Source organism: Dipodomys spectabilis, unplaced genomic scaffold (assembly GCF_019054845.1).
Source record: "Dipodomys spectabilis isolate Male_0828 unplaced genomic scaffold, ASM1905484v1 ptg000060l, whole genome shotgun sequence".
In the NCBI taxonomy this organism is placed as follows: Eukaryota; Metazoa; Chordata; class Mammalia; order Rodentia; family Heteromyidae; genus Dipodomys; species Dipodomys spectabilis.
Window position 1 is genome coordinate 193,987 of NW_024870737.1, and position 27,961 is coordinate 221,947.

General features: G+C 46.0%; 2 protein-coding genes across 2 annotated transcripts; both read right to left on the reverse strand.

Moving 5' to 3' along the window:
• Positions 1-252: 252 nt before the first annotated feature.
• Positions 253-1,305, reverse strand: LOC122108475 (melanoma-associated antigen 10-like). Its single transcript, XM_042680400.1, is given in 1 exon segment — positions 253-1,305. A coding segment is annotated over 1 exon segment (1,053 nt).
• A 13,500-nt stretch (positions 1,306-14,805) lies between these two features.
• Gabrq (gamma-aminobutyric acid type A receptor subunit theta) lies at positions 14,806-27,399 on the reverse strand. The gene is made up of 9 exons (XM_042680416.1): positions 27,238-27,399; positions 25,096-25,184; positions 20,645-20,712; positions 19,312-19,532; positions 19,014-19,096; positions 18,410-18,547; positions 17,867-18,019; positions 16,363-16,619; positions 14,806-15,588 (listed from the first exon to the last, which is right to left on the reverse strand). Exons 1-9 carry the CDS (start codon positions 27,384-27,386, stop codon positions 14,806-14,808), a joined length of 1,941 nt encoding a protein of 646 aa, XP_042536350.1. The 5' UTR covers positions 27,387-27,399.
• Between the last annotated feature and the right edge of the window lie 562 nt (positions 27,400-27,961).

The following is a 27,961-nucleotide window of genomic DNA, read 5'->3' on the forward strand; positions in this document are numbered from 1 at the left end:
AACAGTAGTTAGAAAAAGAGTATGAAAACCGAGTTTTTGATTTCTTACTTTTACCTCTATTTCCTAAGACTGTAATGAAAAGGAGAAACACAGCAAAATACCAAAAAGAACAGAAGGTTTAAAAAGTTCCAAGTCATATGTATTAAACAACAGGAGATAAAGATGTTAGTAACTCTATTTCCCTTACCCTCATACATTCTGCGTACTACTGCAAACAATAGATGGCCATCTTCAAACAGGGAAATACTTGCCTCAGAACTTCCTTGTGGATAGAAGAAGTTCTGTTTTGGCCATACCAGTAGCATCATTTGGAAGGCAGAGGGAAGAGTAAGTGAGCAGAATGTAGGCTTATTGTCTCTCTTCGTCTTCCCTCAATGCCTCTTCGTATAGGACTGGATAGGATGTGGGATCACTCCCACTGATCTTGGAATAGAACAGGAGGACTTTCATCTTGCTGGTTTCTGCATGGGCTCTCGGGCCCCACAGGAACTCGTAGCGAGCAGGAACAGTGTTGGGTACGTGTCGGTACTCCAAGTACTGCTCCTGCACGAATTCTCCAGTGATGAGACTTCTGGGGTTCCCACAGATAAAGTGCTCCCCATCATTCATCCCTAACATAGCCATATATTCCCAGAATACCTCTTCAGGTATGCGGTTGCCATTCATGAAGATGATGGCCAGGATCATGATTAGGAGGCCCGTCTTGGGCACTCCCTGGACATCCGTTTGTAGCCCATCATAGGTGAGCCCCAAGGAAGTGACCAGGATGTACGACTCGTTATAGGGCCCCACTTCTTTCATATCAATGCCGAAGACCAGCTCCAAGCATTTCTGAGCACTACTGAAGATGACAGGGAAATAATCCCGGTGACATCTGATGATCCGATTCAGGATTTCAGCTTTGGTGGTAGACCTTTTCATTTGATACTTGAAGAGCAGGAAGTGTACCAAGTTAACTACCTTGGCACTTAATCTCTCTCTCAGCAAGGCCACAGGGTCTGCCAGGTTACCCTGAGGGCATCTGGAGCCCTGATCAAAGTGGCTCCATGGAATGGAGACCAGGGTACTGGGGGGAAGGGAGGCCCTTGGAGGACTCTGGGGAGCCCTTGGTACCCCATTAACAGGCACCACCCTTGGAGTGCCTGGGATCACAGCAGAACTGGAGGAAGAGGCAGTGGCAGTGGCCTCCTCCTCCTCAGCCACCAGGACTGGGGACCTACCCACCAGGCCCTGCCGCGCCTCTCTCTGGTCCTGAGAGTCTTCCTCACGCTCGCCCTGCCTGCTCCTCTGATGATAAGGCATCATGGCTGTCGTTGGACACACCAGGCAAGAACTTGGTGATGCGGACTCCCAGACCTGGGGAGAGAGGGAGCACGTGAGTGGACACGGCCTAGAACTCCACCCTTGGTGTTCTAGCAAATGCTTTATTGCTGGTGTTTTTTTTTGGGGGGGCAGGCTCCTGGTTTCCTGGTGGCTCCTCGTGGGGCAGGTAGCTCCCAGAGCTTGAAGTTCTGGGGCTGCAATGTGGGGGTTTCCTGTGTTCTGGGATAAGTGGAACCATCAGTCCATATTCGGAGTAGTCACTTCCCCTTGACTTTTGACTCTCGCTGGGTGCCAGCTGTGTGGCCTATAAGAACATTGCCTCAGATCTTACTCTGAACTTCTAGACCCTAGAGCTACTAAAGTAGACACTGAGAATCATTTTCCTCCCTTCATCTCTCTCTCCCTCCCTCCTTCTCCCTGTCTTTTTTTTTTTTTTTTCGGTCGGTCATAGAGCTTGAGCTCTGGGCTTTGGCACTGTCCCTACACTCTTCAGCTCAAGGAGAGCACTCTACCGCTTGAGCTACAGTGCCACTTCATCTCCCTCCTTCTTTTCTTCAAGTTGCAGCTTGCAAGGACAACAGATGGCCTGGACTCTGTGAGGTCCATTTTGTGTTTATTTTGATCCTCAACTTTCCCCTGGAAAAGCTCAGGTACCACCCCTCTGATGGCTTGAGGCAACCTCTCAAAACAGAGGTCTAGCTCCTTGAGGTGGAATACAACAACAGCAGTGAGGGGCTTCACATCTGCCTACATCTACCCAGGGGCGACAGCCACAGATGTCCAAATTTAATGTGGGCCACATAGGTAGAATAACTGCTTGCTTTTTGTCTTGATAAAAGGCAGGGTCTACAGTTCCCCTCTGATGACTTTAGGCCACTTCAGCCAAAGCCGTGTGTGTGTGTGTGTGTGTGTGTATTTGTGTGTTTGTGTGGGTGCAATGTTAGAAGAGGAAGAGATAGAAAGCCAACCTAACTACAGCCCCTACATTATTCAATAGCTGATGGAAGTGTAGGTTGGTATTGGCGTCTTCTGTGTTTTAGTGAAGGGTTCCATTTCTCCTCACCCTTACTTCTGAGAGATCCTGGCACCTCTCTGCTGACCAGTTGGTGCTCCTTTGTTTTTGTTCTGATGGCTCTTCTCACCTCAAAATCTCACCTCCCTGAAACTTAGGAGATAGTAGTGAGGCTACAGCTCATGTACACATACTGGCACCACTTTCCCAAGGCTGACAGAAGTGGCAGGTTTCAGGGGCCCTTGTGTCTGGAATGTCTGCAATGTCCCCAAGGTTTTCATGTTTACTTCTCAGCAGCCCTGGACCCTTTTCCTGTACTAACCACATGTCTATCTTACTGGCCAAGGACCCTGTCTCACTGACTCCCACTCCAACCCTGAGTCGGAAGCCAGAGCAGCATCTCTTTTTCCCAAGGTCTTGGTCAGAGCCACCCAGGGCTGATAGAAGGGTCAGGTTTCTCATGTCTTGGGAAAATTATGGATCTTCTTTGTACATGCTCAGGGCCCTGAAGACCAGAGGCCACATTACTCACAGCAACGTGTACCCCTCCCTAACATCCCAGATGCAGAAGTGAAGGTGCTAAGAATGTGGTCACTCTACACAGGGGCTCCTGGCTCCAGAGGTCCTGGTAGAGGTCCTCGTTTGATTCAAAGTGTAATATGCTCTGTTACTCTTTCTTAAATCTCTCTTAGACTTGAAAAGGAGCCCCACCCTTCAGTGACTTGAATCCTATTTTGGATTGCAGAGCTGGATGGAAAACATAGCTCATTCAGTCTGATAGCTAGGGCAGAGCTGAAGCTGTGCATTCTGGGCCTCTCATGTCTGTCTAGTGTCTAATCATTGACAAGACCTGAACTTCTCCCAATGCTAAGGTAGTGCTATTTCTGCCAATCCTCATCGTCTCTCAGACAAACATGCAGAAGTCACCCATCATCCATCTGCTCACCCTGCCTGAGGCCTTCCTGGACTGGTGCGAGGGCAGGATGCCATGGGGTCTCCCTTGTTCTGCAGCCTAAGATCTTCTTTCTCTTAATCTAGGCCCTGTGATGTGTGTCCAAATCCCTCACTTCTTTGCTAACTCCCAATGACGAAATTAGGTGATTAGACATGTAGTCACCTTGCCTGGAAAATGCAAGAAAGAGCAGACTTACTGTAGGTTTGTGAAGATCTTTCCATTTTTCCAGATTGTCCTCTCTTATGGCAATGTGCACTGCCCTCATCAACCAATATAGCTTACTGACCTCCTTCCCTCCCAGTCCATTCTCAGGACCTATTCTCAGACATCCCCGACCTGAAGGCAGATGCCAGTGGCTCACGCCTGTAATCCTAGCTGAGATCGGAGGATCGTGGTTCAAAGCCAGACCAGGCAGAAAAGTCCATGAGACTCTTATCTCCAATATACCACTCAGAAAACCAGAAGTAGCACTGTGGCTCAAGTGGTAGAGCACTCTCCTTGAGCTGAATTGCTGAGGGACAGTGCCCAGGCCCAGAGTTCAAGCCCCATGACCGACCAAAAAAAAAAAAAAAAAAAGAAAAAGAAAAAAGAAAAAAAAAAGAAATCCCCACCCTGGAGTGGTTCTCAAAAAAATAAACCTCAACCCCAGCCCTACCTGAAAATGTACATTGCTACGTGTGGGATCTGGAGCTGCCACAACAGCTCCCTTAGACTCAACTCTACACCTTCGGTGCCCTTGTATGTCAGACTTTGCTTGATGGTATGTGGTGCCCCTCTTTAGCAATGATCCATCTCTGATCTGATCTGTTGAGGTCTCTGTCCCCTTTCTTCCCTTTTGTCCACTTGATCTTTCCTGAAACATTCTGACTGTAAGCAGAGCCTGAACTGTATCTTCTAACCTCAGTCCAAGGCTGTGACTTCTAGAGGTAGAAGGAGATAGCTGGGAAGTGGCGTGAGCACTTGTCTGACTAGATGTCCATACATCTGCATGCAGAACTAACAAGAGTATAAGTGGAGCTGGACACCAGTGACTCATGCCTGTAATCCTAGCTGCTCAGGAGGCTGAGATCTGAGGATCATGGTTCAAAGCCAGCCCAGGCAGGAAACTCTGGGAGAGTATCTCCAATAAACCACTAGAAAACCAGAAGTGGTGCTGTGGCTCAAGCAGTAGAGTGCTTGCTTTGAGCTGAAGAGTACAGGGAAAGCACTCAGGCCCAGAGTTCAAGCACCATGACTGACAAAAAAAAAAGTATAAGTGGATTATTTGGGGACACATCTTCTTTGTCCACTCTTCACATATATATGCACAGATAAGTCCATAAAGAGATGTTCTATCTATCTACCTATCTGTCTGTTTGATCTATCTATCTATCTATCTGTCTGTCTGTCTGTCTGTCTCTGTCTATCTAGCTATCATTTCCCTCTCTCTCTATATATATATAATCTGTCTGCTTCAGAAACAACACATGATTTATCGAAGTTTAACCCTATCCATGCCATGTCAAATTCCCATGTACAATTGAGTCACCTTCAAGACAATTTCTTATTTTCTGGCATTGTATTTACTTATTCTTGAACCACCAATTTTTTTTTACCTACTGCATTTCTTTTTCACTAATACTCAGACATCCTCAAGTCTCTCCCATTAAAAAGCCAAAATACAGGTGGACACTGGTGGCTTATGCCTGCAATCTTAGCTACTTAGGAGGCTGAGATCTGAGGATCGCGGTTCAAAGCCAGCCCGGGCAGGAACACCTGTGAGACTCTTATCTCCAATAAACCACCAGAAAACCGGAAGTGTTGGTGTGGCTCAAGTGGTAGAGTGTTTGCCTTGAGCTGAAGAGCTGAGGGACAGCACCCAGGCCCAGAGTTCAAGTCCTACGACCGACAAAAAAAAAAAAGGCCAAAATATAGCGCCCAGGCCCTGAGTTCAAGTCCCATGAGCAACAACAACAAAAAATCCCTGAAGTATTCCCTCCTTCCCATACCACTCCACATGACCAATGCCTCAGAGAGTGCTGAGCTGCTCCACTTTACCACAGAGCAGGCTCTTGACTCCAAGGTTCCATGAGGCGGAAGACGGGGTGTGTGGAGTTAGGGGAATGGCACTTTCATGTGGCGCCATGGTTTTGGGGCCCCTCTACATGGCAGGAGGATTCTTCTGCCTCTTCTCAGCTCTAACCTAGACCATTCACAGGACATGAACTAATTACCTTAGAACTCACCTTCAGCACTTTGCGGAAGTCTAACAAGAGGGTGGGGGCGGGGACAGATGCTCGCTGGACTAGAAGATTCTTTCTTCTGTAGACCTAAAAGCAAAGGTACACTTGCATCATTTGAGTACCTGCTAAATGAAGTGGCTTCCTCTAGGCTGTTTTTTTCTACTCCTTCATACAGAAAAGCTTCCTCTGTCCAGTCTACGCCATTTCTTCTACGCCTCCTGGAGCCTAGCCTTCTCCATTTGGCTCTGCCTAACCTTAAGCTGGTACCTCAGGGCTAGGGTATGGCTCAAGTGGCAAGAGTACCTGTTAGCAAGCATGAGTTCATAAATTTGAACCCTAATACTTTCCCCTCAAAGAAGAAAGAGACAAAACACGAAGCAGTAAGCCATTACCTCTCGGTGTACAGCGATGGTCCACGAAAGATGACGTACTTCCTGTCCAAGGCTGGTGCCACCCAATCTGGAGACACGTGGGAGGTGGGACCTAAGGAAATCCTACTGAGCTGCTTCCGCCTCTCTCAATATAATCAACTTAGTTGTTGGAAGAGCTTGCTGTCCCCGCCCTGTCTGCCCCCCTACCCCGTCTTTTATGAGCATGAGGTTGCTGCTCTTGAACTCCTACAATTTCCTGAAGGTGTACGACTCCTCTGTCAGATGGAGTGTAGCCCTTCTTCCTTTCTCAGGACCCAGATCTTGGTTCTAGACGAGCCTGGTCCTGGAAGAGCCTGGACTCTACCTCTCTACTGACTTCTCTACTGCCCCCTCTGTTTCTTTTGTACAGACACTGAGACTTGAACTCAGGATCTGGGAACGATCCTTTTGCTTTTTCTCTCAAGTCTAGCACTCTACCCCTTGGGCCACAGTTCCACTTCTAGCTTTTTCTTTTTTTTCTTTTTTTCTGGGGGTATTTGAATTGCAGATAACATTCTTTTGGACTTTCCTTCTTGGGCTGGCTTTGAACTATGATACTCAGATCTCTGCCTACTGAGAAAATGCATTACCCACTGTACACGGCTGCTCATTAATTTTTTTCCTCTCAGTCGTGGGCTTGAACTCTGGGCCTGGGCACTGTCCCTGAGCTCTTCAGCTCAAGGCAAGCACTCTATCTGAAAAACCGTGCCACTTCCGGTTTTCTGGTGGTTTTTTGGAGATAACAGTCACGGACTTTCCTGTCTGTGCTGGCTTTGAACCTCAATCCTCAAATCTCAGCCTCCTGAGTAGCTAGGATTACAAGCATGAGGCACCGGCTCCCAGCTAGTTTTTAAAATTAGTATTAACTAATGGTACAAAGGGATTTAATTTCAACATGTCCATTTATGTATACAATGCATCTTGATCAGACTCACCCCCTGCATCATTCTTCCACTTCCTCCTCCCTTTCCAAACCAGTCTCAACAATTTTCCTAGCTGCATTTTTCACACATATACACAAAATATTTTGGCTATTTTTGTCCTCTTTTTCCTTCTCAATTCTTTCATTCCTTCTATGGTTACCAACACCCTGAACTAGATAGTTTTCAACTCCTTAACACTGATTTTTTTTTTCAAAAGCGTATGTGAATTGTGCACACATGCATATACTGTACTAATCAAATTATGTGTATGCATACACATAAACATACACATATGTCTAACAACCACATATGAGAGAAAACAGGTAACCTTTGTACTTCTGGAACAGGCTTATTTTGTTTAATATGATGATTTACCAATCTATCCACTTCCCTGCAAATGACATAATTCTTTTTTATAGCCAAGTAAGTTTGCATTCTATGTATATATGACATTTTCCATTTTCTTCATACATTCATCAGTTGTAGAGCACTTAGGCTGTTTCCACAGCTTGGCTATAGTGATAGTGCTGCAATAAATGAGGGTGCAAATGTCTGCTTCATGTTGGACTTACATTCCTTCAGATGAATACCCAACAGTAATATTGTAGGGTAGTAGGGGAGTCTATTTTTAGTGGTTTTTTTTTTTTTTTTTTGAGGAACCTCATACTGATTTCTGTAGTGGTTGTGCTACTTTATAGTGCTACCAATATTGTATTAGGGCTTCTCTTTTCCCATATCTTCACCAAATTTATTATTATTTCTGTATTTGATAATGGCCATTGTGAATAAAGCAGGTGAGACCACAATACTGTTTTAGTTTGCTTTTCCTTATTGCTAGGGATGTTGAGTATTCTTAAAGCATTTATTGGACATTTGTACTTATTTTTAGAAGTGTCTGTTCAGTTCATTTGCCCATTTGTTAATTGAGTGGCTAATTCTTTGGTAATTTAGTTTTCAAGTTCCCTTTATATTTGGGTTATTAGTCCCTTATGGAATGTACAGCTAGCAAAGATTTTCTTCCATTCTGTAGATAATATTTTCAGAAGCTTTTTAGCTTGATGTAATCCCATTTGTCAATCCTTTCTCCTATTTGCTGACTTTCTAGATTTCTGTTCAGGAAGTTCCTGCCTATGCCAAAAAGTTTCATTTTTTCCTATTCTTTCCTATAATAGTTTCAAAGTTTCAGCTCCTCCGTCATCTTGTTATTTTGGGGGTAGAGTTTCATGTTTATGCCACGATAGGCCTGCACTAACGTACGCTTCCCTACCATAGCTGGGATGACGAGTGTATCCCACCAGGACAAGGGTTTTTTTAAATGTTGAGATCAGGTTTTGGTGTGGTTTTTTTTTTACTCCATTCTGTCTTGAAACTATAATCATCATCCGGATCCCAATGGAACGTTCCATATAGCTGGTATGACAGATGTGCACTACCTACCCCAGGTATTGGTTGAGATAGTATCTTGAAGACTTTTTGCCTGGGCTAGTCTCAAACTTCCATCTCCATATTTCTTCTCCTTAGTAGGTAGGTATAAAGTCATGTCACCCAGCTAGCTGAAGGATGTTTATGGAAAAATATAAATATAAATTATGTAAATTAATGAATACCTACATAAATATTATGTATAATAGGCTCACACATGAAGATTCAATACTGTGAACATGTTAATTCCCCCTACATTAATCTACAGGTTGACTTCAATAAAACAAAATAGTTAAAGTCTTTTCTGGGTGACCATGTATATTTATGTGCTTGACTTAATAATGGTAACAGAATTTAAATGGATATATACTCTGGGTCAAGCACAGACAAGCATAGCCTCTGAAGGTAACAGAAGAGGAAGAAAGTATTAACTTGAAGAAGACCGAAAGAACTACCTTATTAGATAAAAATTATTCAAATATGATAGTAATTAACTCTGTGGTAGGGGTGCCACGTTCACAAGGAGATCAATGGAGCAGACACCCTATGTGTGAACACTTCTATGGAGCCCTGAAAAAGGATCCTTTCAAAATAAGATACAACTATAGAACAGTGGGGAAAGTAGAATCATTTGGGCAATTATAGAAAAATAGTTGGCTCTCCTTATGAAAAAGCAAAATACTGACACTATATAATAAATGATCAAAAAATTTCAACCACACAAGAAAGTATAGAGACTGGCAAAATAAAGTTTTATATATATATATATATATATATGTATGTATGTATTTCTGTAAGTGTGTGTGTGTGTGTGTGTGTGTCCGTGTGCACACATGTACTGCTACTGGTGTGTGAACTCAGGGCCCTCAGGGCCTTACACTGTCCCTCTGCTTGCTTGCTCATGGTGGTATTCTATCACTGGAGCCATATTTGCTTGTTAATTGAAGATGGAGTTTCCCAAGCACGCATTTTTTTTTTTTGGCCTGGACTGGTTTTGAACTACAATATTCCCTATAGGTCTCAGCCACCTGAATAGGATTACAGATAAGAGCTACTAGTGCATAGCTCACTTATTAGTATTCTCTACAGAGCCTATGGTATGGATCAAGTAGGGAATGGGGGAAGAAGAATGAAAGAGGCTTGGGAACATTCTTTCTCCCTTGAGATTCTGTTCCTGAGGCGAGCTTTGCAGAGAACTGAATTAAATAAGTATTACCATGGAAGTACCAAGTAATACCTGGGAAATTCTGCCAGGGCTTAGAAGAAGCTGACCCATGATGGGATAAGCTAGCAAGACAGGCCTTGCTAAAAATCTGGGAGACTGTGGCACAAGCTCCTATACCTTGAGGATCAATAAGCCTGAGAAGGGAGGAATCACACCCTTTTCCTCTCATTCCAACCCATTAGGATAGTTATGCAGTCATACAAGCAGCAAGTAACTGTGCAATTGGCAGTCCAGGTCAATTCAAGGGCTCTAAGCTCCATGGGTGATCCTGGGCCATCTTGTGAAGTGGGCTTGTCAGCAAAAATGCACACAGGAGAAAGAGGAGGCAGCAGACCACAGCAAGTTCTAGTTGCGGTAGGAAAATGGACACTCCAGATCCATTTCCTCCTTCCCTAGGTACTTGTGCCCTCTGTGGCAAGGGAAACTTTTAGTGGCATGAAGTCTGTTGGGAGTTGAAAGGAAGAGTTCTACCTCATTGATAAACATAATGGAGTATGTGGGACTGTCAAATAGAACTGACCATACCACAAAAGCTTGCTCAGCAATGGCTTTCAATCACAGTGTGTCATGAGATACCAGGAGTATGGGCTCTTCAGTGGGGTTCTGTTCAGAGAATGAGGCCTTGAGTTGGGTAGAGTTGGGAGGCTGAGTCTAATGAGGAGACCAGGGAGGGCCAGAACAAAGCATGTTGCATTGAGCTGCTAAAAACTCAGAACCCTGGGGAAGTAAAGGTACCTTCCAAACTCTTCTATCCTGTAGGTCTTTGCTTAGAGCTATGGGCAATCTAGCAGAGTAGTTTTTGTGTGTATGCACAGCTCTGCTAGCCTACTTTGGCCCAGAAGGAGTTGTGGAGGGAGAGTCACTAGCTTAGGGATCCTCTTGCAAGTCTAAGGTTTTCATTAAAATGCTGGAGATGTATGGTGTGTGTGGGCCATAAACAAGGCCCCTCTGCCCCATCCGGGGAATGTTTCAATGTGACTCTGAAGATGTTTTCAACCCAAACATGTGCTCTTCCCATGCCCAGGGCTTTCTTGTTTGCTGCCCTGAGCATCGACATTGGCAAAGGAGATTTATAAACAAATTTGTTCTTTATCAAGTGCCTTTTCTGCTCTTTCCACCCCATCAAATGAAAGTAAATGTCCATCTTGTACTTTGGCACTGTAATGACTTTCTCTGTCTTAAGAATGTTTTGCTTCAAAAGGTTGAGAATGACTTGTGAAACAGTGTGAATTATCCTATATAAAATTATATATACATACTATGTGGATGTAACATTTGTGTTCAACAATAATTTGGCGACCTCTCCACCTGAAAACCATGGTTTCAAGTGTCCTGGAGTATGAGAGAGGACCAGGCTGATCAACAGAGACCAGAGGCTTTGAGGCTAACACAAGATTCCCACTGCAGTACCTCTCAGTCAAACACAGAGGAATTACAACGATCCATCTGAGTATTTGCTACTATAGAGCTTTATTTTTCTTTTTGCTATTTACAACACTTTATTTCAGCATATTTTTCAGAAGCATATTTTTATGTTTCTTCATATTTTACTTTCTGGATGTCAGGACTAGTCAAGGTCTTTTTCATGCAAGACTGTACTTTAATAAGGACAGAAATGACACCCATTCATCTTGTGAGGCTCTGCTTCTCTGTACCCTTTCCAGGTTTAGTTTTCCAGAAAGCTAATCTTCCTATTACCCCCTTTTTCTTGATTGTTGCTGTGTGGGTCCAGTGCAACTGCTGCTGAAGACTCACATGCATGATTTTACCATAGTCCATCTATTTCCAGAACGTTACTGACTTGGTTGTCTTTGGAAGAATTCCAACACAGCCTGATGTCAGCCACTATGGCCAGTTGTGCTAAATTCCAGCACCTCAAACATTACTGATGACTACTGATCCTGAGGATGTATTCTGAAAACTTGGTGGCTGCAAAGTCTCACACAACTAGACATCCAGGGGTGACTCTGTCCAAAGTTTCTTTTTATAATTTAAGTATATCACGAAAATACTTTAAACCCTTTCCCTCCCTCCCTCCCTTTTTCCCTCCCTCCATCCCTTTTTTCCCTCCCTCCCTCCCTCCCTCCCTTTTTCCCTCCCTCCCATGAAACCCTCATACTGATAATATAGATTTCACATTGATCATAGGACTTTAAACAACAAACACAAACACAAACACACTACACTTTCAGTAGGACAAGTCACAATTTTCTTTGATGCTGGGTTGTGGAGTATCTGGAAAGTTCCTGCTCACTACCATGATAGGGCATCATGCAGGTGGAGTGCTTAGCGAATGCATTCAGTAGTTAATAGCTCAAAGGGTTAGCTGGTGTATATACAAAGTAAGGAACTATCACTTAGAATAGCCACAGTCTCAGCAAAACTCAGTTCTAAATATGCAGAGACTTTTTAGCCTTGCTATTAACAAGATGGCATGAATTGGAGCAATGCATTCAACAAACTCCATTAAGATGGAACAGACTGTTACCCGGTGCAAAGGCACCCCATAATGAGCAAGAATTTGGTAAGAGATCCTTTACACATCCCCCAAAGAAAAGGATACTTTGGGAAGAGGGGAGTGGGAAAGGTTAAAGTTGGGGGGGGGAAAGGAAGGGAAAGAAGGTAAAGGGGGTAACGTTGGGTTGCTTATTTCCAGACTCAGCAAGGTCTTCCGTCTGCCCAAGGCTCAAACTGCCAAGCACTCTTTGATTGGCTGAATGTAAGAGAACCTGGCCAGATGCCCTGCACACCTACTGTTGGGGAACATGTGGGAAGGGCCGTAGGCAGCCAGATGGAGAAGAGCTTGGGGACAGCTGAGACTGGGGCTCAACGAGGATGCTGGCAACAGACGACACACACAACACAACAAAAGGAGATGTGGCAATTTCCAGTTAGAAAGACCAAAGCCAAATTCAAGTTCCTGAAAAGATGCCATTGCCAAATCTCCACATCACTTGGACACACAACCTCACAAAGTATGAGTTGCAGTAGAGTTCAACTGCTCTCATTGCAGCACGTAAGGGCAAAATAGTCTTTTAAAGATTTATCAAGTTGTGTGGATATTTACAAATGACCTCTCTGCTCTTCCTCGGCACTGTGAAGCCTTCCTGTGTCTTGCTGCCTAATGTAGTTCAATTCCAAGCACACCTTCCAAGATCTCTTCCCCATCAAAACTACCACTGTAAAACACGTCCTCCCAGAATCAGGCAAAACGGTCAGCACTCACAGCTCATGCTATGGACTGGATACTTCCTCCCACAGAGTACTGTTCTCAGGGCTACATTCACTTCGTCTGTGGCTTTCTCTGGGAGACATCACAGATGAGCAGAGGGAGAGGCAAGGAGTGAATGGGAACCAGGGAACTCTGCTTTCTGGAACAAGTGAACTGGAAAGAAACTATTGACCAGTCCAGCCAAATAAGTTCTGCTCCCTCATGATGGGGACAGACCATGGAAATTCTGGTAGTCCTGGAAGAGCTACCAGCAGAAGACCTATCTGATTTCAGAGGTACCTCCTTTCACACCCATTCAAAATTGAAAAAGTCAGGTATGCAGATATAAAAATATTATACACACGAACACAGAATACATTCACATTCATGTGTGGACACACAAGCATATACATACGTAAGCCACAGTTTCACAGGGGAGCACACACACACACGCACACATTGTAGATACGCTTCCATACATATCAATATAGATTTACATGGACATAGTATTTAGCTTCTTAAATGACTGTACTGTAGACCTTTCTCAATGCACACACACGCACCCCTACATATACACCAAAACACACAAAAGCACATTGAAAGCATGGAAAGGCAGAGGTATAAGGGGCTGCAGGAGAGGCTGCCTAGGGAGAAGAGGGGAACATGGGTTGAGTGCTTTGCACAGCTGCAAACAGGTGTGCAGTCTAACCCTGCTTTCCCTTAGGGACCCTGCTGGATAGGCGGGGCCACACTCTCCACGTGCTCAGTTCATGCTCAGTGGCTGGTCAGCAGTTTCTTCCAGAAGAGGTGCTCCAGGTGCTGCAGAATGAGGTTGGACGCCTGCCTCTGCCTCTGCTGGAGCACCCCATTTGCAAAGGGGAGGGAAGGAAGGAGAATGCTTTAACTGAGAGTTAAGAGGATAAGGAGGAAGAGCAAGTGTCGTCAAGTATGGCACAAAAGCTCCACATTTTCCTTGGAACACTGGGGACAAGGTGCTTTGTCTTCCCTGGCTCACAGGTCCAACGATGTGATGTCAGTGAGCTCGTTGACACTTACTATGCACTAGACAGATAGAAAGGATTAGTATATAGATGCACAATAGTGGTCCATCTGCAATTCTAGATCAGATGGTGAAACAGCCAGCCTGAACTTTTCTAACTACTTCTTATTCACCAAGTACTTACATGGTGACGGGATCAATTCAGCAATTGACAGCACGTTAACTCCTGACTGGACAGAAATACAGGCAAGAGAAAATTCTAATCTTTCCAGAGAGGCTGGCTGAACCTGGGAAATCTCCAACCCATCACCCCCAGCCCTGCCCCCTGCCACACACACACACACACACACACACACACACACACACACACACACACACGCGCGCGCGCACGCATGCACGCACGCACGCATGCACACACACCACTACCACCACCACTGGGGAAACCGTGCTTTTTTACTTATCCTGTCATCTCCTTCTGAACCCTACCCACACTCCCTTCCCAACCGCACCCCCACAACTATACCCTCAAGACAACCTAAAATTGTGGGCAAAAGGCACTTACAGATGCTCCCCAATTTTCCTACAGCCAGTGGGTTAAACCTCCAAGCTCTGCCTACAACCGCAGCTGAACCTAGCTTGGTTTGCTCCCACAAAGGTCCATGACCCCCAGGAGGGAAAATAAAGAAGAAAGAAAAGGAGAAATGAAAAAGAACATTTGCTACCTCAAGGGCACAGAAAAGCCCAGAGAAATGTGTGTGAGCAAGTCTCACATCCTTCTTTTGCTTCCCAACTTGGCTTGTCTGTATACATTTCCAGGGGCTTTTCTATGCTTATTAACTGTTAGAAGTGTTTGAAAAGGCGAGAGTCTTCCAGCAGACAAGGAAATCAATGTTCTATTTACCTCCAACTCTCCTCAATTCCTTCCCCTCTGGCCAGATCATGTTCCTTCAACTACTCTCTACCTCATGATAATAAAGAGAAGTGTTGAATTGATTAGATTGCCAAAATAACCACCAAATAAAATGAATAGAGGAAAGAAGAAGAAGAAAACTGAAAGAAGGGAGCAGAGCACGGTGTCCCATGCTGCTCTGGCCGCTGGGAACTAATAGAAATGGTACAGCCAGTAAACGACGTTGAACAACCCAAAGGAAAGGGGGAAGAGGATCCGGGACCACCTGTCGATCTTAGGGACATAATCAGGATTAAAGAGGTGGAAGGAGAACCCTTCAGTGAAGGAGCACCCAGGGCTTGGGGGGCGACTGTCCTCGGAATCTGAGCTACTGTCCTTGTCTTGGTCATAGGCCATGAAATCCTCATCTTTAAGGCTCCAGATACTGTCAGTATTGCCCTTGCGTTGCTCCTCAAGGTCAGGGCAGGTGCTCTCAACATTGATGTCATCGTGTAAGCTCTGGATCTTATCAAGGTCACAGCTTGCTTCTTGCACACACCTCTGGCCGTGGGGCAGCATGGGGCTCCTGCTGGGGTCAAGGTCATGGCTCTCATCCAAGCTCAGGTTGTCATCTTCATAATCTTCATAGTCTTCGTAGTCTTCATCGTCAGAGGTTTCAACACAGCCACGGGCCTCAGCAGGGTTGGGGGTTTCAATAGGGAGGAAAGAGTCATCAGAGGGCAAGCTGTCAAAGCCAGAGCCATAAGCATGAAGAGCCTGCTGAGAGGTGGAGGGGAGATCGCTCAGGCTTTCTCCAGTGGCCAGCTGGGCCGAGCCCAAGGGGGAAGAGAGTGGGCTGAGGCTTTCCGGGGTGGCCAGAGGAGCCCGCTCTGAGGTTGACGCCAAAGAGCCGAGGCTTTCTGAGCTTGCCAGGCGGGCCTGCACAGGGCTGGCGGGAAGAGAGCCGATTCCATCTTCCACGTTAATCAGGCCATCCTTTGAGGAGATAATGGATAGGCTCATCAGTTCCCTGTCACCTAAGTGGATATGGACTGAGGGGAAAGGGAGATGGGAAGGGACTTGTCCTCATCGGCACTTGAAATGCTACTGTTGATGTTTTTGACAGATACAGTCATCTCCTCTTGGGGGGTGGGTGGGGCAAATCACTGGAGCTCAAGGGACTGAGAAACAGGACCAAGAGGTTGTGAGCATGCAAGGGAAAGTCAGGGCTGCAGCCAAATCAGTGTCTCCCTGGGGGCAGTTGCTGCCTTGGGAGCGGTGTGTGCTGGCGGGAGGCTGCTCAGGCCGGCGAGGCTGGGCTCCCTGTGAAAGAGGGAGGTTGCTGGATATTAACATAGTGCCCAAAGCAAAAGCCTCAACTTGGCCTTGGGAGTCTGAAGTGCCAAAGAAGGAAGGTTAGGGCAAGCCAGCCTCTCTGGTGGCTGTCTTCATTTCAGCCTCCCTGTGCCTGCTTTCCTTGTGGCTTCATCACCTGTTCTGGAAGCATACAAAGTGGAGCAAATTTGGCCCAAAGATCTGGAGAAATTTAGCTCCGTCACTTCTTGCCTCGTGACGCTGGACAATGGTCATTTTTAAAAAGGAATGCTGTAAAATAGTCCTACTCCTCGGTTATCTGTTGTGGGTGTATGCTGTGCAGGCGTGTGGCGTGTATGAAAATGAAAGGAAGTATGGAATGCAAATGAGTCAAGCACTAAGCCTGGGCTTAAGAGGTGCTCAGGGAAAACTGATTGCCAGTCAAAAAAGTCAAACCTGAACATTTCCCACCACCACTTCCTGGTAGCGGTAGTGGGCAACAACTCTTCTGGGTCTCCTCTGTCGCCTACGATGGCGCCGAGGTCCTTCGCTGAAGAAAAGATAGTTGATGTAGACGTACTCCAGCAAGGACAGGAACACGAAGAACAAGCAGACGAGGATATAGATGTCAATGGCCTTGATACAGGAAATATGGGGAAGTTTATCCCGGAGATGGGAGTCGATGGTAGTCAGAACGAGGATTGCAGTTAGGCCTATAAATGACACAGCACAGGTTTAGTGTCTTCCCGTGGCCTACAGTGCATAGGAAGAGATCAAAAGCTACTGGAGGTGTGGGGCGGTCTCCCACTGTGCTCTCCTCGTTCCTCCTTTCCCCTCACTAAACCTCCGGTTGCTCTTAGGATCGACTTCCAAATCACTAGCCCAAGGCTTCATGATGATCTACATCTTTAGCCCCACTTTCTGCTGGTTGCCTCTCAGTGCACAGATCATCCATTAGCATCTGGGGAAGTTTTTGGAACTGCACAACATTGCACATATACTAAGAGTCCACAATGTGCTCTTTAGAGGCAGGGGAGACTGCCTCAAAGGTGAGGAAGATAAGCCCTGGGGGAAGTAATCTCTTGGGCTTCTGGCTCAAAACCTTTTCTTGACAGTCTTTTTGAAGCTCTCTGGCCTCAGGTATCTTATGATTTAGTCTCTTTTATTGGTCTTTAATCCAAGCATTTCTATATTGGGAAATGTAAAGTTTGTCTCTGCCTGCTCCAAGTCATTCCAATTCCTTTGGAACAAGAGTTTCAGCCACTAAGACCTGGGCCACTTCCTCCTCTAGACTCTCAGAGGTTACATTTCCACATTCCACCAGATGCTGGTTAAAGCTGTTCTACCTCTGGAAAACCCCTGAGGCTTAACTAGGATATCTCTCATAATCGATATTTATTTTATAGACTTTCTGATCTAAATTTATTACTCATTTTGTATATCTTCAAGAAAGTCTATGAATTCAATCAGTAATGAATTGTCATGCTATGGACCATTTATGCCCCATCTCCAGTATCAGTCTGTCCACTGGGGATTGGCTTAGCACCTGTACAATGCAAACTATAAAAATCCTTGTTTCCACCTGATGCCAAAGACTTACACCTGTAATCGTAGCTACGCAGGAGGCTGAGATCTGAGCACTGCCGTTCAAAGGCAGCCAGGCAGGAAAACCCTGTGGGACTATTTTCTGAAACTAAGCACCAGAACACTAGAATTGGTACTGTGGCTCAAAGTAGGACAGTGGTAGCCTCGAGGAAAAGAGCTCAGGGCAGTTCCCAGGTCCTGAGTTCAAGCCCCATGGCCAATGACAACCAAAAAGAAGAAAAGGAAAAAGAAAAAGAAAAAAAACATCTTCCTTCCTCAACTGGGCAGTCACATAAGGCTCCAGATTTTCATTCCTTGTTCCCAGCCTTTTTCTCTGAGAAAAATGACTCAAGTTCTTCCCTGAGATAGGACTTACCGATTGTCACTCTGGCTGCAGAAGAATCATAGTTCATCCAAAATGATATCCAAGAGAGAATGGTGGTTAGGATTGTGGGCCAATAGACTTGCACAAGGTAACTTCCGACTTCCCTCTGGACTTGGAACTTCAGTACCAGGCGCATGTAGGAACCTGCAAGGAGACATCCTGATGTCAGGCTTGCATGTCCCATGTCTGCCCTCTCCCCCTTCCTTCCTCACTTTCTCCATGTGAGCTGAAGTTTGGGAATGGGAGAGACAAGAGATGCTCCCAAGTCGCAAACAGGGAGAGGGGCCAGTGCTACGAGGAGCGTGTACCCTCTCCTCCAGATGTAGAGTGCTGTAACTCTGGCCCAGTGCTTCCATACCTGCTCTGCATTTACACAGGTGGCCACTGGGACTTGCCCTTTATTGTTTCTGTCCAGAAGGAGGGAACTAGGGAAGGAGGCTTCAGAGTGTAGGGACTAAAAGCAGAGTCCCCCAAGAGTTCAGAGTTGTGCCAAAAGGGGCAAGATTTAGGAGAGAAGGAAAGAGCCAAACTCACCTGTGTAGAAATACACCTCCTTGCTAGTAATTGTCCTTCCCAGGAAAGCAAACTGAGGGATTTGCAGCGACTCCGCCATGCGGATGGCATTGTCATTGTCTTCCCAGGATAACACGATGTCTTCCACAGTGTAGCCATCTGGGAGAGGGAGAGAAATAGTCTTGGGAAATAGGCACAGGCACACCAAAGCAGTGTGTGAAAAACCAAAGCACGGTTGCACCTTGTGATCTGGGGAGAGGGGCTTGCTGAGTGTGAGCATGGGAGAGACAGTGGGCCCTTGGAAAGAGCTCACTGACGTGGGAGTTTCTTAGTCACTAAGGAGTGTGTAGCAAAGCTGCTCTGAGCTCCTTCCTGTGAGCTTATACATAGTTCCCAAAGAGCAAGGTACCATTTCCCAGTAGGATTAGTTACAACCTAAAGGCCACGTGCTCCTACATGCTGCAAATAGACCCCTACACTCAATCTCCTTCCATGAATCTACCATTCATATGCTGACCATCTGCCTATGCAGGGGCAGGGCAGAAGGAAGGACATATGCTGTCTTTGGTTTCTTGACTCTTGTGGCCCCAGGCAGGGGAGAAAGGTTCATAGGAGAAATACATACAGCTCTCCACCTCCAGCTTGCAAGCCTGCTTGTCCAGAGGATATTTCTGCAGATCCAGGGAACAGGCTGCTTTGGTAGTGAGTCTGCCAAGGAAAACAAAAAGAAAAAGAAAAAGTCAATCTCAGTCAAGCAACCATTTCTGATCACACTGCACACATAGGAGGCACGAGGAACCCTGAGGACTGACCTATATGTAAGGAATATAGAGACACTTAGAGTGAAACAGAGAAACCAAGAGGTTTTGAAGTAATCAAGAAGGAAGCCTGATGAGAATTTCCAGGCTCCCAGGTGATCTCACCGGATGCCATACCGCACTGTCCCATCTGGGTGGAGCTGAAACACGCGATTGTCCACAGTGACATCATGCACGAAGGCATCTTTGCTATTCAGGAAGTAGCAGTCAGGGACCCACAACTTCTCATGCATCCGATAGTCCAGGGTCAAGTTCAGGTTGGTCTCGTAGTAGGCTAAGCGTGAGTCCTTCCATGTCTGATGCAAAAACATTGTGATTGTATAGTCCTGGTGAGAGGAAGGTAAATGTCAGTTGTAAGCTACTAGATGAAACACATAACTACAAATGAGTGCATGAAACCTATGCATCTTTATGCAAGAATAGTAAGATGAACTATCTGTAATTAAAATCTAGGTTAAGAAATAGAAAGCTATCAGTAACTTGCAAATCCTAATATGTGCCATTCTGAACTTATTTCCATTGTCTCCTAGCAGTAACAATGACTCTAGTTTTTATGATGATAATTTCCTCATTTTGGGTTAAAGCCTATGTTTACATATATAAGTCAACGAAGTTCAATTTCTTAGCTGAACTTCGTTTTTTTAAATCCAAATGGAACCATACTGTATGTATTTGCAACCTGTTTTTCTATTTAATGTTGAAATCAACTCAGGAAGATATGTATAACAATAATTTCTTCATGTTCATTCTTGTATATTTCCATAGATGAACATACCATAATATAATAATTGGAAAGCATCATATGTACCTAAACCAGAATGAAATAACAAAATGAAAGTTCCAGTTTCTATTCTTGCCAAGAGCCAAGAGTAGGTGAGGGTCACCGATCCCTGCAGCAAACCAACACTGGCCTGGGCTGATGTTTGACTCTTCCCAGTTTGGTGAGTATATGAGCTGCTCCTTTTCACTGGGGCTTGAACTCAGGGCCTGGGAGCTGTCCCTAGGCCTTTTCTCCTCAAAAAGTAGGCTGGTGGTCTACCATTTAAGCAACACCTCAATTTCTGGATTTTCAGTGGTTAATTGGAGATGAACGTCTCATGGACTTTCCTGCCCAGGTTCAAACTGTGATTCTCAAATTCCAGCCTCCTGAATCGCTAGGATTAAAGACGTCAGCCATTGGCACATGGCTTAATGTGATCTTTAAAAAAACTTCATAAATCTTTCACTTTTGAGTCTGTAATCCATCCAGAACTGAATTTCTGGATATGGTATGATGTGAAGGTTCAATCAATTTACATTTATTCCAGGGGGCTTGTTTTTTCCAAAACTTACTGTTTTTCCATGTCAGTGTTACAGGTTAGAATAGAGCTGGCTATGACTCTGCTTCGTGTTGGTTGTTCCCAGTCCCCAGAAGCATGGCTGGAACTGGCACACTTACCATGTTTATTTCAGAGATCTGTTCAATGTTGGAGACATAGATAGATATTCCCACGGGCACAGGGGCACCTACAGTATAGGAAAACATTCTTAGTTGAAGGTTGGGATAAAGGTTAAGGGCATGACTCAGGTGCCACATTTCTCAAGTTTGAATTTATTTGGGCACTTGTTTGCTGTATGACTTGGATAAGTCACTTAACCTCTTTGAGAGTTGTTTCTTCCTGGGTAAAATAGGAAAAAGGTAGTACTAATCTAGTAAATGTAGAGCAAACACTTAAGAACAAGGGCTGGCTCTGCTAAAAGAAAGGTGTCAGGGAAATGAGATTATAGGAAAGGAAGAACTCTTTTATAAATGTTTTCTGATGAAGAGCTGAAAATATATGATTTCAGAAATTAGAGCCAAGGTTCTGCTTGTGTTTATGAGTGAACTTGGGAGAGTGCTCATGTTTGTGAGTGAATGTGTGAGCACGTAAATGAACCTCAGTGTGTTGTGTGGGAGAAATGCATGCGTGGGAAGGACTGTGACAGGGGACAGCAGGAGGGAGTGACTATGTGAGCATGCATGTGTTGGCGAGCTTGTGTCTGTTACACTGTGAGTGATTGTGTATGCAAGCCTGTGTATGTGAGTGAATGTGTGTGATCACGTGAAGAATTTCATGAGCATGCCTGTATGAAAGAGTGTGAGCACGTGTGAGTATATGTGTGCTCATGTGTGAATGATGAAGACAGTGTGAACTTTATGGGTGTGAATGAGCATGGAGGTATGAGTGTGTTCATGTGAATGTGTTCATGAGTGTTTGGGAGTGGGTGTGTGAGCCAATGAATGCATGCATGTTTGTGTGTGTCAGGAAATGTGTGTGTGCTTGGATTTGAGTGTGTAAGAGGTATAGTAAATATGGGTTGCTGTGAGTGTCTACACATGTTAGTGTTTTTAGGGAGAATGTCTATGTGAGTGAATGCATGAGCATGCTTATGTGTGTGCCCTTGTCAGGCTGACACGAGTATATGTGTGCATGCTGTACGACATGTCCACATGTTCATGAGAATTTGGGAGCATTTCAGGTGAGAGAATGCTCATGTGTGTCTGAATGCAACACACTGCATTATGTATCTTACTGCATATATATTTATTAGTGTATGCATATACATTTTCAGATTGTGAGTGAATGGGACTGTAGGTGAGGATGTTCACATGTATGTATGTTTTCTTGTGTGTGCAATTATGTATGAGTGAAGCTGTGAGCATGTTCATGTGTGTATGTGTGTGAAAGAGAACCTTAAGGTGTGTCTTTTTGAATACATTTGTGTTTGAGTATGTGGGCACATTTGATGTGAGTGAACATGTGAGTGTGTTTATGTGTGTATGAATATGTGACAAGTTTCTTTATGTGTTCATGTCTGAGTGCTTGTGTGTGTGAGTGAATTTCAACATCACTGGGTACATGCAAGAGTGAGTGTGTACACATGTACACGCGTGTAGGCAAATGATAATGTGTGTGAGGAAATCTGCTAATGTGTTTAGATATGTGGGCATGTTTGTGTGAGTGAATGTGTGATATTGTTCATGTGTGCGCTGACCTGTTCAGCCTTTTTGGGAGGAGTTGTGTGTTATTATAAGTGAGCATGTTTACGAGTGAATGTGTGAACACATTCATGTGGGTCTGTGTGACTATATGTATAAATGTATGAATGTGCACACTCATACGTGCGGCTAAATTGATAAGAACTTTTATTCATGTAAGCATGTTTGGATATCAACATATTATTGTATATTAAATTATGTCAATGGACTTGTGAGTATGAATGAAGATGTTTTGTGTGAATAAACGTATCACAATGTTTATGTGTATACGTGAGCATGTTAACGTTTTCATTCATGTGTGTGAATGAACTTTGATGCTCCTCTAGGTGGCTGATCACAGGTAGGTGTGCAGGTATGTGATGTAATATATCTGTATGTTTGAACTTCCATAATTGTAGCTATGAGCATGTTTTTATGAGTGAATATTTATGTATATGTGCACTGTGGGCAGAGTTGTGTGTGTGTTAATGTGAGACTTTAAGTGAATATGTGACTGTGTTGTGTGCTTTATATGTGAATGAATTTGTGCATGTGCTCTTGTGAATGATGAGTGTCTGTGTGAGCCTGAGTATGCAAGTGAGTGAATGTGAATGTGTGTGTGTAGCACTGTTCTTCTGCATTCTGCATTTTGGAGGCTTGGGTATTAGCACTGTTCAAATATGATCATGAATGAGTAAACATTTTGTAAACTGTAGGGCACTGTGGACAAACACATTTTTATTCTTCCCTGTCAGCTCAAAGCTGTCTACACTCAGCCTTGTAAGCAAAGCCATTATTCTGTGTATTACATCACACTGCTGCTAGGGAAACACTCGTGATGCTTGCAATTCGGCCTGCTGGTTTCACTGCAGGCTGATTGCCCAGAAGCTGTGCTGAAAAGAGTAAAATGTGTTATTCCAAGCCCAGTACTTCAAAAAGCAAAGTGCTATTGGTAATAGGCATATGACTGGCAGCTGAGAAGTAAGTGGGCCACTGTGTTAGGGCCCAGGTCACACTCTACATTCAGGACTATTGTGAACAAACCCCAGGAAAGTACTGTGTAGTGACAGGGTCTCTGAAAACAGTTTAATCCACCTCCACACCTTTAATGGCTGCAAGCTCTGCTAGGCAGGCATCAAGCCAGAGAGGCTAGGTTGCCAGCTCCTTTCTTCAGGGAAAACTTCTGAAGTTTATTCTCCATCAATCAGGAAAGTCCTTCTCCTATGGTGTAATGCAGAGGACCCAGGAGGCCAGGACAAACACCTGCCCAAGGTCTCACAACCGAAGGGACAAGAGGGGCACGGTGACCCAGAGGAAGGATATTTCTCTAATTTCTCTACATTGGATGCAAAGTGAGATGAGAGCTTGTGTAAGTAAGGTATCTCATGATGGATATGTCCTATGCATTCCTTCACATGGTAGTATCAAGTGCTTGTGTCAGGCCCCTTGTATATGCACATGCACATTGCTTGTATGTAAGAAGACTAAGTCCTGAAAGGATTCCATGCTGGATGCAGGGGGAGTGGGGAATTTCAGAGAAAACTGTTATTGGGAAGAAGGGTCAATGGGCCTCTGTGTTGAAGGCGCAGTCCAGACTCCACATTCAGAGCTATTCAAGAAAATGTTTTGTAGTGACAAGGGTTGCTGGGAGCACTCTCCCCTCCCCGCCTCCCCCAATTACTACCTTATAATTCTCTTCCCCCTGTACCTTTAGAGGATGTCCTCACTGCTTGCGCCATCAACTGATCTCACCACATCTACTATACAACAGTCCTGGCCGTAGAGCCTCTAGCGCCCTCTTCTGTCTAATTGCTAGTATGCCTGAGTTGTCCTTGTCCTGCTGCCTTCACGTACAGTTTGGCCACATTAATCCAGGTGTCCCATCTTTTATGAAATGGGCCCATAAAAGATGGCCAATGCCCAGGTTTTCCTGCTTAATGTATGTCTTCCCCCTCCCCTGAATGATAGCAGTGAAGTGTCTCAGAGGTATTGTGCACCAAGATTCATTCTTCCCCTATTCCTTCCCTTGGTGCTGCATTCCTGTAAAGGTGGCAGCTTGGCCTTGAAAGAGTGGGGAGAATGTGCTTGTTGCACTTAAATGGTTGTTAGTCAGCCTTTTTGGAGAAGTGTAAGAAAGAGACAAGGAGAAAATGAGGTAGCTTCTCCCTTGTTTTTCTGTGGTGCTTGGTACAAGTGCCCAAAGGCCCATGCCATGGAAGAGCATGCTGGCTGTGCTGTGCCACTCTGCTTGCCACACACCCTGACCTCCCTCCATATGCAATCCACACACTACAGAAAAGGTGCTGGGTGCGCAGTTATGAGGGGGTCATCTCATCTCTGTGCTGGAGATCTGAGTGTGGGGCCAAGGTGTTTAGTTTGGACTTTATTTGGCAACTCAGATAAAGCTGTACAACCCTGATCACACTGAATGCAGTGTGTGTATTGGGCTGAACTTGGCGGGATCTGAAAGGCAGTGGAAGTACCTCAGGCCTAGGTGGCTTAGGAAAAGGAAACAGAAAAGACCAAAGCCTCAGTTTTGAGCTATCAGAATAGGGAGAATGCCCAGGGTGCAAAGCATGTACTCAAACACAGAATGTGTAGTGCTTCTACAGACAGCATTGCAATAGAGCTAGGAAGTGAGGAGTGGGCATAAGGCCCCTTGCACATGAAGACAGGGAAATGAGGGCCATTTCAGAGGGTTAAAGAGCTGAAGTTAGGGGCCCGGGAGTGCTCCCTTGCAGGGCTCTGCAGGTTGAGAAGGACAGGACTTGGGGAGGCAGAGGTGTAGGCTCTGGGTAAATGTCACTGGTCAACTTATAGGGTTGACTCGCTGGCTGGGTCTTAGCTCTACTCTGCCATCCACAACAGCCTCTAGTGTGCACATAACTTACCTCCAAAATTTGGTCTCAGGCGGACATCGTATTTGGACAGCACCCTGTCCAAGATCTTTTGAACCACACCTCCATTTGCACAGTTGTTGCTGCAATAGAGAAGTCATGAGTAAAATGTTGCTTGACTTGTGGCCATTTTGCCAGTGGGTGAGTTTCCAGAGCCTTCCTTGCTCCTGTACATCCGCAGACATACGCAGTCATATGTGTATCTGCTCTTCCCCTCCCCGCTCCAGGCAGTGAGTCAGCCAGCAGCAGCACAGCAGTGACGCAGCCTCTTTTTCCCCCTCCCCCCTCCTAGCTTTCATGAAGGTTGGGGCACAAGGACTAGAAGGTGGGGGAGGAGGGGATGCCATAGGAGAAGAGGAGAGGAAAAACAGTGGGAAGGGGGGACCCTCAGAAAGCTGAATCCTATCAACCCTTTAAGGAGCCTCTACCTTGAGGTCAGCTTGGATCCTGCTTTGCAGATTGGGGAGGGGGGTGTCTTCTAGTGGTATCTGATTACCCAAGGAAAGTCATCTCCCACTCACCGCCATCCTGAGTGGAGTGAATATTCTCCAGCTCAAAGCCAGATTCCCTCTGCTTGCTCTGGGAATTTTTTTTTTTTTTTGCCATGTTTATGTCAACCTTGCTTTTGTACACCTTTGTTTTTTCTTTCCCCCAGATTTGGCATATGGCATATGACGCAGAGAGAAAAGAGAGAGCAAGAGAGTGAACCTTCTTCATGTAGCAGAGATTTATGGCTCTCATTGGATCAAACCATTTCAGATTGTTGGGGCTTGGAGCTGTCCTCGAAAAGATCCATTCTGGGACCAGGCATCTCTCGCACTAAGCATGTGCTTATGGCCTGGAGGTTTCTTGTACTGAACATATATAAGTGAATCCAGCTCAACTCTGCAGCAAGATGGCCATTCAAGATTCTCATATTTGCTCACCCAGTCAGTACACCTCCAGATGGGCTTTTTCCCCCCCCCCCCCCACATAAAAAAAGCCTCATCCCCAAAGGGCTTGTGAATAACAGGCCTTGGGCATCAGTGCGACTCTTCAGATCTTTGATGCCCTGCCTAATCAAATATGTCTTCCCTCCTCTGTGTGTGTGTGCGTGTGCGTGTGTGTGTGTGTGTGTGTGTGTGCGTGCATGCGCATGTGCATTTGTGCGTATTCATTGGTTTAATGTGATATGTTGGGTTAAGGGCATTGCAGGGCCATCTGCTGGCACTGTGCCCAACTACCCCCCATGGCCCTTTTAATCTAAATACGTATTCATTTCTGCCTTGCCATTTAAAATTATTGCTCATCTTCCTCAATAATCAAATTTCATTTTGCTACATTCTAAAGTGTGCACATGAATTTTTCCCAGGTTAAAGCAATGCATTCCCGCATGTTTCGATCCACACATTTCTCATGTGTCAGCCCTCCGATCTGTGGCCACCACAAATATACATTTCTGTGTGATGTACATGTAAAAAAGACCACTTAACACCTTTTGAGATACTTGCAGACTCACATAAACTTCAAATCAATCACAAGCAAAACCTGACGTGTCTTCAAATGTTTTCACAGGAATAAGCATAGAAAGCCCACTAAGCTCAGTTTATTTCCATTTGTGGCAGAGTCCCTCACCTCTGCACACCCACACACACACACCCACACACCCCATACACATATGTGGACACACTCATTTGCCGCAAGGAATGGACAAAATCGCACTCTACAGGTGTCTCTTCTGTTCTGTGACTTGTCCATCCCCCTTATTGCACCCCCAAACACCATTCTAATTCCACAGGTGCGAAAGAACGTGACTGGAGAAGGCTGCTTCCAACCTCAGCCCTAGACAGTGGTCGGGTAGACTCTGAGAAGGGGGCCATCCTCCCGTCCGGACTGCGGTTTAGGCACACGCGTGGGTGGCAGCGTCGGGGGGGGGGGGCAGTCATGCGCCACAGTAACAGGTGGGCTGAAGCATACGACTGTGCTTAACTAACTAGTGTTAACTAACTGTTCCCACTCCCATGCCATTCCCTTGGGGGCAGGCAGTCCGAGTCCTCCTCCCTTCCCCCTCCAGACCGTAGTCCATTCGTCTAAGAGGCCCGTAGCCGTCTGCTAGCCCCTATGCCCACCAAGCCCAGCGTGGCGGTACCCACTTACCACCTGAAAAGATCCACGACGATTTTGGGCAGGGCAGAGGAGAACTCCATCTGGAATTGCGGGGTGGGCTGGGGGTCGTTGCCCTCGGCGAGCCAAGTCCGGATGAGCAGCAGGAGCGCAGCGGCTCGCAGCATGGCTCGGATGCCCATGGCTGCGGCTCTCTGGGGGCCACAGAGAGACTGCTGCGGAGAGCTGTAAAAAGGGACGGGTTGGGGTCAGGGTCGGGGTTGGGTCAGTACTGGGCGAAGGGGGACAGGATTGCTAGCCTTTTAGCCAATGGTCACCTCTGAGCCTAGGGCTGGAGGGTTCCGGGAGCCCGGAGTCCGGAGCCCTTAGCCGTGGGAGGTTGGGGGGGAGAAGCCGCTCGGCCGGACACAGCGCTCCCTGGAAGGCGCCTGCTAGCTGCGAGGTGCGCTCCGTCTGCAGCAGTTCCTGGCTGCGACTGGGCAGCAAGCGGGGCGCGCGGCTGGCTCCGCCCACTCCGACGGCAGCACGCACCCGAACCAATCGGGCAGGTGCCAAGAGCGCACAAAAAGGCGCGCGCTCCTGCCTCGGCCCGCCCTCAGGCTGCGCGCCGCCCGGCCCCCCGCCCCTTCAGGACTCTGCAGTCATCCCCAGACCAGCTCCGGAGACAGGGGTGGGGCCCGGGCCTGGGAGGGATAGCAGGGCTGGCTGCTGAAGGCTGGGCGAGGGCTGGCGGCCAGGGACACCCGGTCCTGCATAT